General features: G+C 41.3%; 1 protein-coding gene and 1 long non-coding RNA gene across 6 annotated transcripts; both read left to right on the top strand.

Moving 5' to 3' along the window:
* Positions 1–2,707: 2,707 nt before the first annotated feature.
* On the top strand, positions 2,708–11,303 carry LOC121402918 (extended synaptotagmin-1-like). 5 transcript variants are annotated; one of them, XM_041589792.1, is made up of 17 exons: positions 2,715–2,948; positions 3,028–3,101; positions 3,191–3,263; positions 3,348–3,437; positions 3,555–3,610; positions 3,782–3,902; positions 4,747–4,908; positions 5,002–5,087; positions 5,181–5,229; positions 5,332–5,613; positions 5,806–5,877; positions 6,027–6,113; positions 6,217–6,363; positions 6,653–9,625; positions 9,966–10,007; positions 10,145–10,432; positions 10,522–11,303. In XM_041589792.1, the coding sequence occupies exons 1-14, from the start codon at positions 2,859–2,861 to the stop codon at positions 6,740–6,742; spliced, it is 1,479 nt and encodes a 492-aa protein (XP_041445726.1). In that variant the 5' UTR covers positions 2,715–2,858; the 3' UTR covers positions 6,743–9,625; positions 9,966–10,007; positions 10,145–10,432; positions 10,522–11,303. The 5 variants fall into 5 exon arrangements, with proteins under 5 accessions (XP_041445728.1, XP_041445726.1, XP_041445724.1 ...); XM_041589795.1 differs by having other exon boundaries at positions 2,717–2,948; positions 5,332–5,421; positions 5,509–5,613; positions 10,145–11,303; XM_041589790.1 differs by having other exon boundaries at positions 10,145–11,303.
* Positions 11,304–11,710: 407 nt separating this feature from the next.
* LOC121402839 lies at positions 11,711–13,439 on the top strand. The gene is made up of 5 exons (XR_005966808.1): positions 11,711–11,919; positions 12,013–12,240; positions 12,343–12,432; positions 12,520–13,113; positions 13,217–13,439. It is a non-coding gene; the product is annotated as an uncharacterized LOC121402839 (long non-coding RNA).
* Positions 13,440–13,954: the final 515 nt, after the last annotated feature.

The raw sequence follows: 13,954 nt of genomic DNA, 5'->3' as shown, positions 1-13,954 counted from the left end.
TGACGGGTTTCCGGATACTTGTATAACTTCAGTGCCGACCCCTTTATTTATAATTATGTTTTTCGTTTCTTTTATTGTAAGGTTTTATGTAAACATTAAAGCAATATCAATTAAAAAAAATATTTCCAAAATAAAAACCAAGCAAAAGTTCCCCACAGTCAACTACACAATCAACAGTTATTTTTTTTTATCAGTCTTAGTGCAGTGAAAATAACGGAAAGAGAATCTTGTTTGATGGTTGAAATGAGAAGTAAAACACGGCCTTCAAACCCCTATTATGATGTCATCGTTACAGCTGGCATATCTCATAATAATCAGATCAGGCATTGTGATGTCATAGTGACAGCACAATCAATTCTAAGCATTGTGATGTCATAGTGACAGCTGACATAATCACTTTAAGCATTGTGAGGTCATCGTTACAGCTGGCCTGTCCTGAGATGTAGTTGTTTACCAGTTGCTTTCGAGTCGTTTCAAGGCTAGCAGAGGAAGAAGAAGGAGCTCGCTCCCGATTTCTTTTTCTGTATAGTGTGAAATTGATTCCAATTTTTTTCCCTTTTTTCTTTAACTTTTTAACTCTTTTTTTTTAATGATGTTTGAAAAACTAAAAACTTTTTTTAGACCCATTTTGGCAGAGTTAATATATATCCTGTCCCTGTTAGTCGGCTTCTTTTTAGAACACCAAGGCATTAAGATTGGATATGTGATAGTAGGAATTCTGATATGGAAGCGTTACAGGATCTGGAAGAAAAACCGCCGTCCCACTGAAAAGACAGAGGATGAACCCAAAGAACAAAAAAAGTCTCAGAAAACAGTAAGGCTCCCGTGTTCTCTGCTTAAAGGGGTAGACATTTCAATTGTTTGTATTGAAGAATATCATTTTATTGTTACTGTTAATGGGGCTATGACATGGAGATCAGCGATTGGCCGATTGCCATGACAATCAAAGGGAGTCTGGTCGGAGTTTCCTTCTTTGGTTTTCCAGTTTTGACCCGGAAAACGCCTCTGTCCATCTCAAAACCAGACAGGTGGCAACTCTGGACCCAAACAACTCATTTTAATTAGGAATGCACCGAATCCTTCTTAAAAGAAGCAAATCCAACCCCTAATTTGCATATGCAAATGAGGGGTGGGAAGGGGAAAACATTTTTTACTTTCTTGATTTGTGACAAAAGTCACGCAATTCCCCTCCCTGCCTCTAATTTGCATGTGCAAATTAGGATTCGGTTCGGCCTGGCAGAAGGATTCGGCCGAATCCTGCTTAAAAAGGCCGAATCCCGAACTGAATCCTGGATTCGGTGCATACCTAATTTTAATGTCACCTTTAATGAGTGAGGGATGTGGGTCATATAAAAGCTTATGGGTAATGAGCAGTCATCCCTCAATTGTAGAAACAAATTGAAGCCCCCTTTGTCTAGTTTAACGGGGTAGTTAAAGTAAAAAAAAGAACAATTTCAAGAAAAAAGGCTGCCAGGGTCGTGACCCCAATTTGAAACTTACAATAAGACTAAAAAAAGATATAATTATTTGAAAAAAGGGACATCACCTCCAATTATTTTTCAAATAATTATATTCTCAATATAGGTGGACACTCCATTAGCTTAGTTCACCAAGTATCTAGCCTGAATATATCCTGCTAAACCCATTTGAGACTAAAAAAGATACTGCTTATACTTTAAACATATTAAGGCCAGTTGAAAAGTTGCTAAGAATAGGACACTTATGACTTCCTAAAAGCTAATGTATAAACGAACGAACCTATCTTAAAATTAGGGAGGCGCCGAATCCACTATTTTGGATTCGGCCAAATCCCTAGCGAAAGATTCGCCCGAGAACTTTTAAATACAATAATGGAACATGAACCGTAACACGCTTCTTCCTCTCTGTTCCTGCAGGTTCCACATGAAGACTTTGAGAAAATCGAGTCCCTGAATGTTGTAAGTTATATATATTTATTTACACTTTATTCTTTGTCACTGGATGATTGTACATGGGAAATTTGGGCATGCATGGGCAGGGCTGCCATCAGGAGGGGACAGGGCGAGAGTTGTAGGGGGCCCCCGAGGGTAAGGGGGGCCCCGTCCACGCCACACTTTCTTGATTAGCTGGGCCCCCTGCTTTCTGAGAGCTACCAACTTCGGGAAGGCAGGGCGGGAGCACAAGGGGAGGGATCTTCTGTCCATTACTTTCCCTTATTGGTCACTGAGTTTAAGTCCCGGTTGAGCTGCTCAGGGATTGGATAGTTGAGGTTTGAACTTCTCCTCCAGCTCATCCAATCACCATCCCTGGTCCCTCCCTGTTGTGTGGTGGGGCCCTGGGCACCAAATTTTTTTTTAAACTTTTTTTTAAACTTTCATAATCCATTTAAGGGGGGCCCTGGCCACCAATGTTCTTATAATGTTCTGGGGGGGCCCTGGCCACAGTTTTTTTTTACCATGTGGGTTCCTAGCCATCAATATTTTTTAATGGGTGGCCCTGACCACAAATGTTTTTTAATGAGGGGCCCTGACCACAAATGTGGTTTTCATGGGGAGCCCTGACAACAAATGTTTTTTTTATGGGGGGCCCTGACCACCAATATTTTTTTTATTAACATGTGGGAACCCTAACCACCAATGTTTTTTTTTTTTACTGTGTAGTGGGGGGTGGACCTGTGGGGTGGGGAGGGCGGACTTGTTGGTGGGGCTTGTGGTGGGCGCAGCCCAGGGGGCCCAAGAAATGTTATCGTATGGGGCCCTGGGATTTCTGATGGCGGTCCTGTGCATGGGTATTTACGTGTCTAAATCTCTAACCTCAACTTGTTTCAATGGCAGATTGTTGAGGACATATGGCATCTTCTTTCCAAATACGTGGAAAAGATGATTCGAGAGAGGATTCAGCCTGACATACGCGCCAAAAGCAATTATCTTGCCTCGTTCCGTTTCATCAACATCGATTTTGGCAAGAAGGTAATGATCTCTTTCTGTACTTGGGTTATTCCTCTTCTTGTAAATAGATTTCTTGTAACACCCCAATCTTTATGCTCAGCCCCCACAGATAAAGTCTTGGAAAACTCATGCGGATCCAGAAAAAAAGCAAATAATGTTGGATCTCGATATCAGGTACATTTCAAACCCATCTTTTTTCTATTTCCTTTGCCCACTCTGAAATGTCCCTTCCTTACATAATTGTCTTTTGCTCCTTTTTTCAGTTATAATGCCGACATAAAGGTGGATGCCGGTTTTACGGAAAAAACCCCCATAGCCGGCATCAAATCTATAAAGGTGAGCCTACCAGTCTTATATCGTGTACATTAGCTGCTTCCTTTGCATTTATTATATATATAAACATTACTTTCTCTTTTGCAGCTGGAGGGAATCTTGCGGGTAATTTTGGCACCGCTGATGGAGGACTCACCCATATTTGGAGCACTGACCGTTTATTTCCCTCATCGTCCGGTAAGTTAAGATTTGGAGCTGGTTCGATGAAGGTAGAATTCATATGTAGTTAGGAAACCGTAGATATTTCTAGTTCTGTAGTCTGAACTCTTCAATGTGACTGTGCATTTATTGCAGGTATTGGAACTACAATGGACCGGATTTGCCCACCTACTGAATATTCCTGGACTTCAGTAAGTTGACTTATATGTACTCATACTCTGCCCTTCCTTTCCCAGCTATTGCTTTTGTCTTTAATCAAAAACGTTATTGCGCTTTATTCCTCTCCCAATTCTCTACCTGCTCTATCTAGCTTATTTGTACATTGGAATAACATACATATTTCCTTCTCCCATCTCCTTCAGAACGCTGTCGGAAAAAGAGCTTATGAACCAAATCGGACAGATCATCGTTGCGCCGCAGCATTTCAGCCATCCCCTTGCAGCCAGATTTGATTTGGCTAAGCTGCAGTTTTTAGAACCCAGGGTAAGGCCTAGTTTGTATTTTATAGCCTTCCTGCTTCCCTGTAGAGAGTCAAAGGGGCAAATTCACTAAGATTCGTTGTTGCGCCAGCGTCCGCTTCGCCGCACTTCGTCAGGCGTATTTTTGCCAGCGCTACGCAACTTCACTAAAATCGGAAGTTGCGCTCAGGGGAAACGTAAGGTTGCGAAGATGCGCTAGCGTTAATTCGCCAAGCAAAGTTACGCTAGCGATGCTTAATTTGCATACGGCGACCAAATTGAAGTTACAATGGAGGTATATGTAGCAGCACTACACAAGCCTGGGAAACCTTCAAAACAGCAAATAAAATTTTTATTTTGCCCTACACATGTGCCCACTGTATGGTTAAGGTGCCATGAGTTAGGAAATGTAGGGGGGAAGGAGGGTAGCCCCAAAAAATTTTTCAATCTTTTTCAGCCTATCACCCATAAAAAAAGAAAAAACGCCAGCGTTTTTTGGGACTTAGAAAAATGTTTAACTTGTTTTGAAGCAATCCCTATCTACTCTATTGCACTTCGCCTGGTCTGAGGTGGCGAAGGAAGTCTGGGTAAAATTTGCGCGTCAGTGAATTTGCGTAGCTACATCCGTTGTGCAAATTCGCCAGACGTAAGGGTGCGAAGTAACACTAGCGAATTTACGCCAGCGTCCGTTAGTGAATCGGCAAATTAACGAAATTGCGCTACGCTAGCGCATTCACGCTGGCGTTAGGCGCTTCGCCGTTTAGTGATTTTGCCCCTTTAAAGAGTGAACGTTTAATTTTGAAAACTAAGAGAGTCTACGTTGAAGCTCTTTTTTCTTATACATTTTTGCCTTTTTCACTTTATTTTAGAATGCGCTTCGTATCCGAGTCATAGAAGCCAAAAACCTTGTTGCCAAGGAAATTTTAACCAAATCGTCGAACCCTTATGTTGTGATATGCGGAGGAGGAACAACAGCAAAGACAAGGGTGATACACAAGAACTTGAATCCAAAGTGGAATGAGACCTTTGAGGTATCGCATCACATACCCAGATATTTATCTGTACAGTAAATTCAGTAGATTGCATCTTAGATATTATAACCACATTTCTCGTTTTATCCTTAGATATTATATTCTGACCTCCCAGACCAGGAGATAGAATTTAATCTCATCTCTGACAAAGGTGTTAAGATAAACCAGCAATTGGGCAGGTGAGTATGTCCATATGTGACCCTATAATAACAATAAGCAGCTGTAGAATCTGTAGATACAGTTTCTAACTATTTTTCCTTTTCCATATCTAGTTGCAGAATTAGAATTAAAGAGGTGCCAGAGAGAGGATTCATAGACAAGGTAAGTGTAGCCAGTCATGTTGATATATAATGATAATAGTAATACTAATAATACAAAGCTTTCTGAGGCATCTGACTGTTTTTTTTTACTTTACTATTTTAGTGGATAGATTTGGAGAACGTAAAGTCTGGCCAGCTTCATATCAAGGTGACACGTCTCAGGCTACTTTCAGACCCAACACAACTGGAAGAGGTAAAGTCTCTGTTCCTTTACGCTGGCTACCGTGGAAATACGTTGGAATGTTTTGTTGGTGCATCTAATTTTTTTTTGGTTTTCCAGGTGCTGAAAGTAAATGAACAATCGCGGCCAAAAAGAGAAAATGAGATTGCTTCAGCCGTTTTATACACCTATATTGAAAAAGGAAGGGGTCTGCCTGTTATACAAGTGAGTCAGATTAAAAGTCCCTCTAACTGCCATTCCTGTCCCTACTGCCTGTTATTATCTTAATTTGAGGTCCTTTTTAATCTCGAGTATTTAAGATATAATAGGTGTAAAATATCTCCCAACACCAAGTTGAAAGTTTCCCTATTTCCCATAATACACCAGTATTGATCGACATCTGTTCTTGGCCAACAGGTGAAGAAGGACAATCTGAAAGCGTTAGCTGTCGTGCAGGTTGGCGTTGAAGACAATGTAAAGAAGATTGGAGTAAGTATTAGAAGAACTGTCGAACTATGTGTTACTTATGGAGGAATGGGAGGCGCTGATTGGCACTTCCTTGTACCCTGTGAAAATATCTGTTTCATTAAATGGCCGTGCCAGATTCCATTCTGAATACGTCTTATTTCTATTTACAGAGCAGAATAAATAACGGAGAAGCAGAGTGGAAAAAGAGGTTCCAGTTCTTGATAAGGAACCCACTTAATGAGGAACTGAAGCTTAAGGTGAGTACAAATGGGCTTTTCTTACGGCTGCTGTTGTACCCATGTAGGGTGCTGTGTTGTGTTTCTTTGCTTTCTGACCCACTTATGACCGGTATTTTCACAGGTTCACAATGAACACAATAAGCCCATCGGAAGTATTACTGTGCGCCTATCTCGCCTTCTGGCTGCTTCGGAAATGACCTTGCAGGACTGGCTGCCCCTGGAATCAACTGAACAGAATAGTGAAATCCGGGTGAAATTACAATTGAGGGTAAGTGGCATACACTCTATTGTGTTAATATCATCTGTGCTAGAATATTTTCAGCTTTAAAAGACACTGGCATAAACGTAACAGGGGGAGGCAGGCCCGGGTGCAGACTGCAGCCTCCATCCGGAAGCGTTTTTTTCAACGTTTTTTCGCCGGCACAAACTGCAGGCGGCTCACAGAGCGGGCCCTGCTAGAATTGCACCCACTACTCCCCCGGTAGTTCAGTCACTGGCCATTAAAGAAATTGTCTCATATGTTTATATTGATCCAGTGTTATGTGTTTTCCCCTTAGATTTTGACCCCTGATGTTGGAGCTCCATCGCCCCAAGGAAAGACCAAGGCTCAATATATCAAACCACGGACCAAAGTCAAGAAGCACTGAGCGTTCATTTTACAATCATTAGGTGACTGGCCAGTCTACCAACTCATAGACACAATCCACACAATCTATTTGATGAATTAGAGCCAACAGAAATTCCAAATAAAGAATTTATTCCTGATTCAAATGATATTGTTTACCCGTTATTAAGATCAAAGCTAACGCGCAGGTCTCCCTCCCACGGTTGGACAGATCTCAAGTCCTTTATAGGAGTTAAATGGAACATATGGAACATACAGGCACATTAGCTCATAAGTGGTTGGACGTGGAAAAGTTTCATAGTGACTTAATGCAGTGTTGTATTTGAAGAAATCTAAATATTTCCTCTTGGGGAATGTTATACTGGTCACGCAATTGTTGCACTGAGAGTAAGGGTGTCCATTTAGTAAGGGTAAATATTGTAGTCAGGTTGTTTTGTTCCCAACCCTGGAAGGTCCCACCAGAAATCCCTGGAGGAAAGTCTGGGTTAGACAAAAATACAGCTGGCTTAGATGGAGAAACAAACTTATAAGGCCAAATGTGCCGTATCTTGAGAGAATGTGACAATATTTGGGTGTGTCCTTAATTGTAGAGCAAAGCGTTTAGAACATAATACATTTTGAACATGCCCACTGTGCCGTGGTATGAGTTGACCTCTTTGGGCTTCTATATAGTAATAGTGAAGGTTTTAGGCTTCCCTTCTATTGCTTCTGGAAGCAGTATAAGAGTTAAATCTGGTTCTTTTGTTATCCCACAAAAATGTATTGAAAACTTTTAGTAAATATTCTATGCCCTCTGGAGGAGTAACAACTTTCGTGGTGTGGAGATGCGTACGGACATCAAAGATGTCTATGAAGCAAAGCAACATGGTACTTTTGTATTTCAAGAAGAAGTTTAATTCTGCTGAGGATCTGAGGAGGAGGATGAAGAAGGAAGAATGGGAGGATTTAATACCAACACAGAACTTTTGTATTTTGAAAAGAAGGTAGCATGCGGTAAAGTAACTCATGATCTGCCCACAATCTGAGGAGGATGACAATGGAGGAGGAACTTAGAAGACTACATTTTATCTCCTACATGAATAATTCATTCAACTACCCTGATGTAGCCTCTCGTCACCCTTTGGCATCAGTTGTGAGCCATGCAAGTACTTTTGGGGCAGAGGAGAAGGAAGAGGACATCAAAGATGCCCATGAAGCAAGCCAACATTGAACTTTTGTATTACAAATAGAAGATATTTTGTTCTTGTAACATTTCAATGCCCATGAATGTCAACTGGAATGTCAACAGGCTCCCACCAGTCTGTAGAGGACGAACGAGGAAGAGGAGGACTTAACATAAACATCAATGCTGCTACCTAAGGCCACAACTCACCCTCTATGTGTCAGTACCTTCTAGGTTGCACCCTCATTGTCCCTGACCTTTGGCCTGACTTCTCATGATGGAACATCTACTGTCTGTCTTGCTTATCCGTTATTAAGATCAAAGCTAACTCGCAGGTCTCCTTCCCATGGTTGGACAAATTTAAAATCCTTTATAGGAGTTAAATGGAACATATGGTCATACAGGATCTAGTATCGAAGGCAAATTAGCTTATAAGAGACTTAGTGCAGTATTGTACTTGAAGAAATCTAAATATTTCCTCTTGGGGAATGTTATACTGGTCACACAACTGTGGCACTGAGAGTAAGGGTGTCCATTTAGTAAGGGAATATACTGTAGTCAGGTTGTTTTGTTTTCACCACTGGAAGGTCCCACCAGAAATCACTGGAGGAAAGTCTGGGTTAGACAAAAAAACAGCTGGTTTAGATGGAGAAACAAACTTATAAGGCCAAATCTGTGCCGTATCTTGAGAGAATTTGACAGAAATCCCCAGAGGAAAGTCTGGGTTAGACAACCCTGAGAGAATGTGACAATATTGGGTGTGCCCTTATTTATAGAGGGAAGCGTTTAGAACATAAGGGGGGATGAAGCCCGTTTAGGGATGAAATTGGGTTATGCAAGGCCCCCTTCCCCGTAAGGTGCAGCCCTTTTAGCCTCCCCCACCCCATTCCCAGTTAGCCCCCAGGTAAGAACAATGGAAAGTGGGAAAAAGTGGGCGGGTTGGGGGTGGAAACAGAGGAGGAGCGTTGAACAGGGCAGGGGTTTTAAGAGGATGTGGTTTGTGAAGAGTTCATACGTATTTGTTTTTTGTTTCCCATCCTCCCTCTCTAGCTAAGACAGATCCAGTCGAGAAAAAGGAAAAAGTTGCTCCAGGGTTGTTACAACCGATGGCCTGGATGGGGTCAGGAAGGAATTTTTCTCATAGCACTTAATTGGCTGAAAAGTGCACAGCAGGCAGACTTTCATGTGGGGCCACACAAGCGGGGGGTTTCAGGCCGGATGCTTCCTCTAAAGTTACGCCCATTGGCTTAACTACCGGGGGAGAAGGGGGTGCGATTGTACCAGGACCCGCACCCCCGCAGGGCCCCCCGGCAGATCGCGCCCTGCTGCAGCCGGCTGTAGTCGGCTGGAGCCGAAGAGAACATCGGCAGATGTAGTTGTTTACCAGTTGCTTTCGAGTCGTTTCAAGGCTAGCAGAGGAAGAAGAAGGAGCTCGCTCCCGATTTCTTTTTCTGTATAGTGTGAAATTGATTCAAATTTTTTTCCCCTTTTTTTTTTTTTAACTTTTTAACTCCTTTTTCTAATGATGTTTGAAAAACTCCAAACTTTTTTTAGACCCATTTTTGCAGATTTAATATATATCCTGTCCCTGTCGGCTTCTTTTTAGGAAACCAACGCATTAAAATAGGATATGTTATAGTAGGAATTCTGATATGGAAGCGTTACAGGATCTGGAAGAAAAACCGCCGTCCCACTGAAAAGACAGAGGATGAACCCAAAGAACAAAAAAAGTCTCCAAAAACAGTAAGGCTCCCGTGTTCTCTGCTTAAAGGGGTAGACATTTCAATTGTTTGTATTGAAGAATATCATTTTATTGTTACTGTTACTTTTTATTATTTATCAATTCATGTTTAATTTGCATATGCAAATTAAGATTCGCATTTGGTTCTGCCCGGCAGAAGGATTCGGCTGAATCCAAATCCTGCTGAAAAAGGCCGAATCCTGGCCGAATCCCGATCGAATACTGGATTCAGTGCATCCCTACTTAAAATAGACTTGGTTTATTATGGAGCAAAAATGTAGACTTTTAAATACAATAATGGAACATGAACCGTAACACGCTTCTTCCTCTCTGTTCCTGAAGGTTCCACGTGAAGACTTTGAGAAAATCGAGTCCCTGAATGTGGTAAGTTTTACATATATAGATTTATTTACACTTTATTCTTTGTCACTGGATGATTGTACATGGGAAATTTGGGCTTGCATGGGTATGTACGTGTCTAAATCTCTAACCTCTGCCTTTTCAACTTGTTTCAATGGCAGATTGTTAAGGATATATGGCATCTTCTTTCCAAATACGTGGAAAAGATGATTCGAGAGAGGATTCAGCCTGACATACGCGCCAAAAGCAATTATCTTGCCTCGTTCCGTTTCATCAATATCGATTTTGGCACGAAGGTAATGATCTCTTTCTGTACTTGGGTTATTCCTCTTCTTGTAAATAGATTTCTTGTAACACCCCAATCTTTATGCTCAGCCCCCACAGGTAAAGTCTTGGAAAACTCATGCGGATCCAGAAAAAAAGCAAATAATGTTGGATCTCGATATCAGGTACATTTCAAACCCATCTTTTTTCTATTTCCTTTGCCCACTCTGAAATGTCCCTTCCTTACATAATTGTCTTTTGCTCCTTTTTTCAGTTATAATGCCGACATAAAGGTGGATGCTGGTTTTACGGAAAAAACCCGATAGCCGGCATCAAATCTATAAAGGTGAGTCTACCAGTCTTATATCGCGTACGTTAGCTGCTTCCTTTGCATTTATTATATATATAAACATTACTTTCTCTTTTGCAGCTGGAGGGAATCTTGCGGGTAATTTTGGCACCGCTGATGGAGGACTCACCCATATTTGGAGCACTGATCGTTTATTTCCCTCATCGTCCAGTAAGTTAAGATTTGGAGCTGGTAAGATGAAGGTAGAATTCATATGTAGTTAGGAAACCGTCGATATTTCTAGTTCTGTAGTCTGAACTCTTCAATGTGACTGTGCATTTATTGCAGGTATTGGAACTACAATGGACCGGATTTGCCCACCTACTGAATATTCCTGGACTTCAGTAAGTTGACTTATATGTACTCATACTCTGCCCTTCCTTTCCCAGCTATTGCTTTTGTCTTTAATCAAAAACGTTATTGCGCTTTATTCCTCTCCCAATTCCCTACCTGCTCTATCTAGCTTATTTGTACATTGGAATAACATACATATTTCCTTCTCCCATCTCCTTCAGAACGCTGTCGGAAAAAGAGCTTGTGAACCAAATCGGACAGATCATCATTGCGCCGCAGCATTTCAGCCATCCCCTTGCAGCCAGATTTGATTTGGCTAAGCTGCAGTTTTTAGAACCCTGGGTAAGGCCTAGTTTGTATTTTATAGCCTTCCTGCTTCCCTGTAGAGAGTCAAGGGGGCAAATTCACTAAGATTCGTTGTTGCGCCAGCGTCCGCTTCGCCGCACTTTGCCTGGCGTATTTTTGACAGCGCTACGCAAATTCACTGAAATCCGAAGTTGCGCTCAGGGGAAGCGTAAGGTTGTGAAGATGCGCTAGCGTTAATTCGCCAAGCAAAGCAAAGTTACACTAGCGATGCTTAATTTGCATACGGCGCCAAATTGAAGTTACAATGGAGGTATATGTAGCAGCACTACACAAGCCTGGGAAACCTTCAAAACAGCAAATAAAATTTTTATTTTGCCCTACACATGTGCCCACTGTATAGTTAAGGTGCCATGAGTTAGGAAATGTAGGGGGAAGGAGGGTAGCCTCAAAAAAAATTTTCAATCTTTTTCAGCCTATCACCCATAAAAAAGAAATAAGAAAAAACACCAGTGTTTTTTGGGACTTAGAAAAATGTTTAACTTGTTTTTCACTTTATTTTAGAATGCGCTTCATATCCGAGTCATAGAAGCCAAAAACCTTGTTGCCAAGGAAATTTTAACCAAATCATCGAACCCTTATGTTGTGATATGCGGAGGAGGAACAACAGCAAAGACAAGGGTGATACACAAGAACTTGAATCCAAAGTGGAATGAGACCTTTGAGGTATCGCATCACGTACCCAGATATTTATCTGTACAGTAAATTCAGTAGATTGCATCTTAGATATTATAACCACATTTCTCGTTTTATCCTTAGATATTATATTCTGACCTCCCAGACCAGGAGATAGAATTTAATCTCATCTCTGACAAAGGTGTTAAGATAAACCAGCAATTGGGCAGGTGAGTATGTCCATATGTGACCCTATAATAACAATAAGCAGCTGTAGAATCTGTAGATACAGTTTCTAACTATTTTTCCTTTCCCATATCTAGTTGCAGAATTAGAATAAAAGAGGTGCCAGAGAGAGGATTCATAGACAAGGTAAGTGTAGCCAGTCATGTTGATATATAATGATAATAGTAATACTAATAATACAAAGCTTTCTGAGGCATCTGACTATGTTTTTTTACTTTACTATTTTAGTGGATAGATTTGGAGAACGTAAAGTCTGGCCAGCTTCATATCAAGGTGACACGTCTCAGGCTACTTTCAGACCCAACCCAACTGGAAGAGGTAAAGTCTCTGTTCCTTTACGCTGGCTGCCGTGGAAATACGTTGGAATGTTTTGTTGGTGCATCAAATTTTTTTTGGGTTTTCCAGGTGCTGAAAGTAAACGAACAATCTCGGCCAAAAAGAGATAATGAGATTGCTTCAGCCGTTCTGTACACCTATATTGAAAAAGGAAGGGGTCTGCCTGTTCTACAAGTGAGTCAGATTAAAAGTCCCTCTAACTGCCATTCCTGTCCCTACTGCCTGTTATTATCTTAATAACTTACTCGAGTATTTAAGATATAATAGGTGTAAAATATCTCCCAACACCAAGTTGAAAGTTTCCCTTTTTCCCATTATACACCAGTATTGATCGACATCTGTTCTTGTCCAACAGGTGAAGAAGGACAATCTGAAAGCGCTAGCTGTCGTGCAGGTTGGCGTTGAAGACAATGTAAAGAAAATTGGAGTAAGTATTAGAAGAACTGTCCAAATATGTGTTACTTATGGAGGAAGGGGAGGCGCTGATTGGCACTTCCTTGTACCCTGTGAAAATATCTGTTTCATTAAATGGCCGTGCCAGATTCCATTCTGAATACATCTTATTTCTATTTACAAAGCAGAATAAATAACGGAGAAGCAGAGTGGAAAAAGAGGTTCCAGTTCTTGATAAGGAACCCACTTAATGAGGAACTGAAGCTTAAGGTGAGTACAAATGGGCTTTTCTTGCGGCTGCTGTTGTACCCATGTAGGGTGCTGTGTTGTGTTTCTTTGCTTTCTGACCCACTTATGACCGGTATTTTCACAGGTTCACAATGAACACAATAAGCCCATCGGAAGTATTACTGTGCGCCTATCTCGCCTTCTGGCTGCTTCGGAAATGACCTTGCAGGACTGACTGCCCCTTGAATCAACTGAACAGAATAGTGAAATCCGGGTGAAATTACAATTGAGGGTAAGTGGCATACACTCTATTGTGTTAATATCATCTGTGCTAGAATATTTTCAGCTTTAAAAGACACTGGCATAAACAGTAACAGGAGGGAGGCAGGCCCGGGTGCAGACTGCAGCCTCTATCCGGAAGCGTTTTTTTCAACGTTTTTCGCCGGCACAAACTGCAGGCGGGCTCACAGGGCGGGCCCTGCTAGAATTGCACCCACTGCTCCTCCGGTAGTTCAGTCACTGGCCATTAAAGAAACTGTCTCATGTGTATATTGATCCAGTGTTATGTGTTTTCCCCTTAGATTTTGACCCCTGATGTTGGAGCTCCATCGCCACAAGGAAAGACCAAGGCTCAATATATCAAACCACGGACCAAAGTCAAGAAGCACTGATCGTTCTTAGCCAGAAGTCATTCTTTCTGAGAATTTCACCACCAATTAATAATTTATTTATAAAAAAAATTGATTTTCTAGAATTAAAATACTGTTTATTCAATATAACATACATTTTACAATCATTAGGTGACTGACATATGGAACATACAGGATCTAGGAGGCACATTAGCTCATAAGTTGTTGGACGTGGAAAAGTTTCATAGCGACTT

The sequence above is a fragment of the Xenopus laevis genome, chromosome 4L (assembly GCF_017654675.1).
Source record: "Xenopus laevis strain J_2021 chromosome 4L, Xenopus_laevis_v10.1, whole genome shotgun sequence".
NCBI classification, from domain to species: domain Eukaryota; kingdom Metazoa; phylum Chordata; class Amphibia; order Anura; family Pipidae; genus Xenopus; species Xenopus laevis.
This window is presented reverse-complemented; position numbering and strand designations above follow the sequence as displayed.

Coding starts and splice junctions, on each gene's coding strand:
- LOC121402918 (XM_041589792.1), top strand. CDS start 2,859: ATGATTCGAGAGAGGATTCAGCCTGACATACGCGCCAAAAGCAATTAT. Junction 5,088..5,180: donor ATAAACCAGCAATTGGGCAG/GTGAGTATGTCC, acceptor TTCCATATCTAG/TTGCAGAATTAGAATTAAAG. Junction 6,364..6,652: donor GGGTGAAATTACAATTGAGG/GTAAGTGGCATA, acceptor TTTTCCCCTTAG/ATTTTGACCCCTGATGTTGG.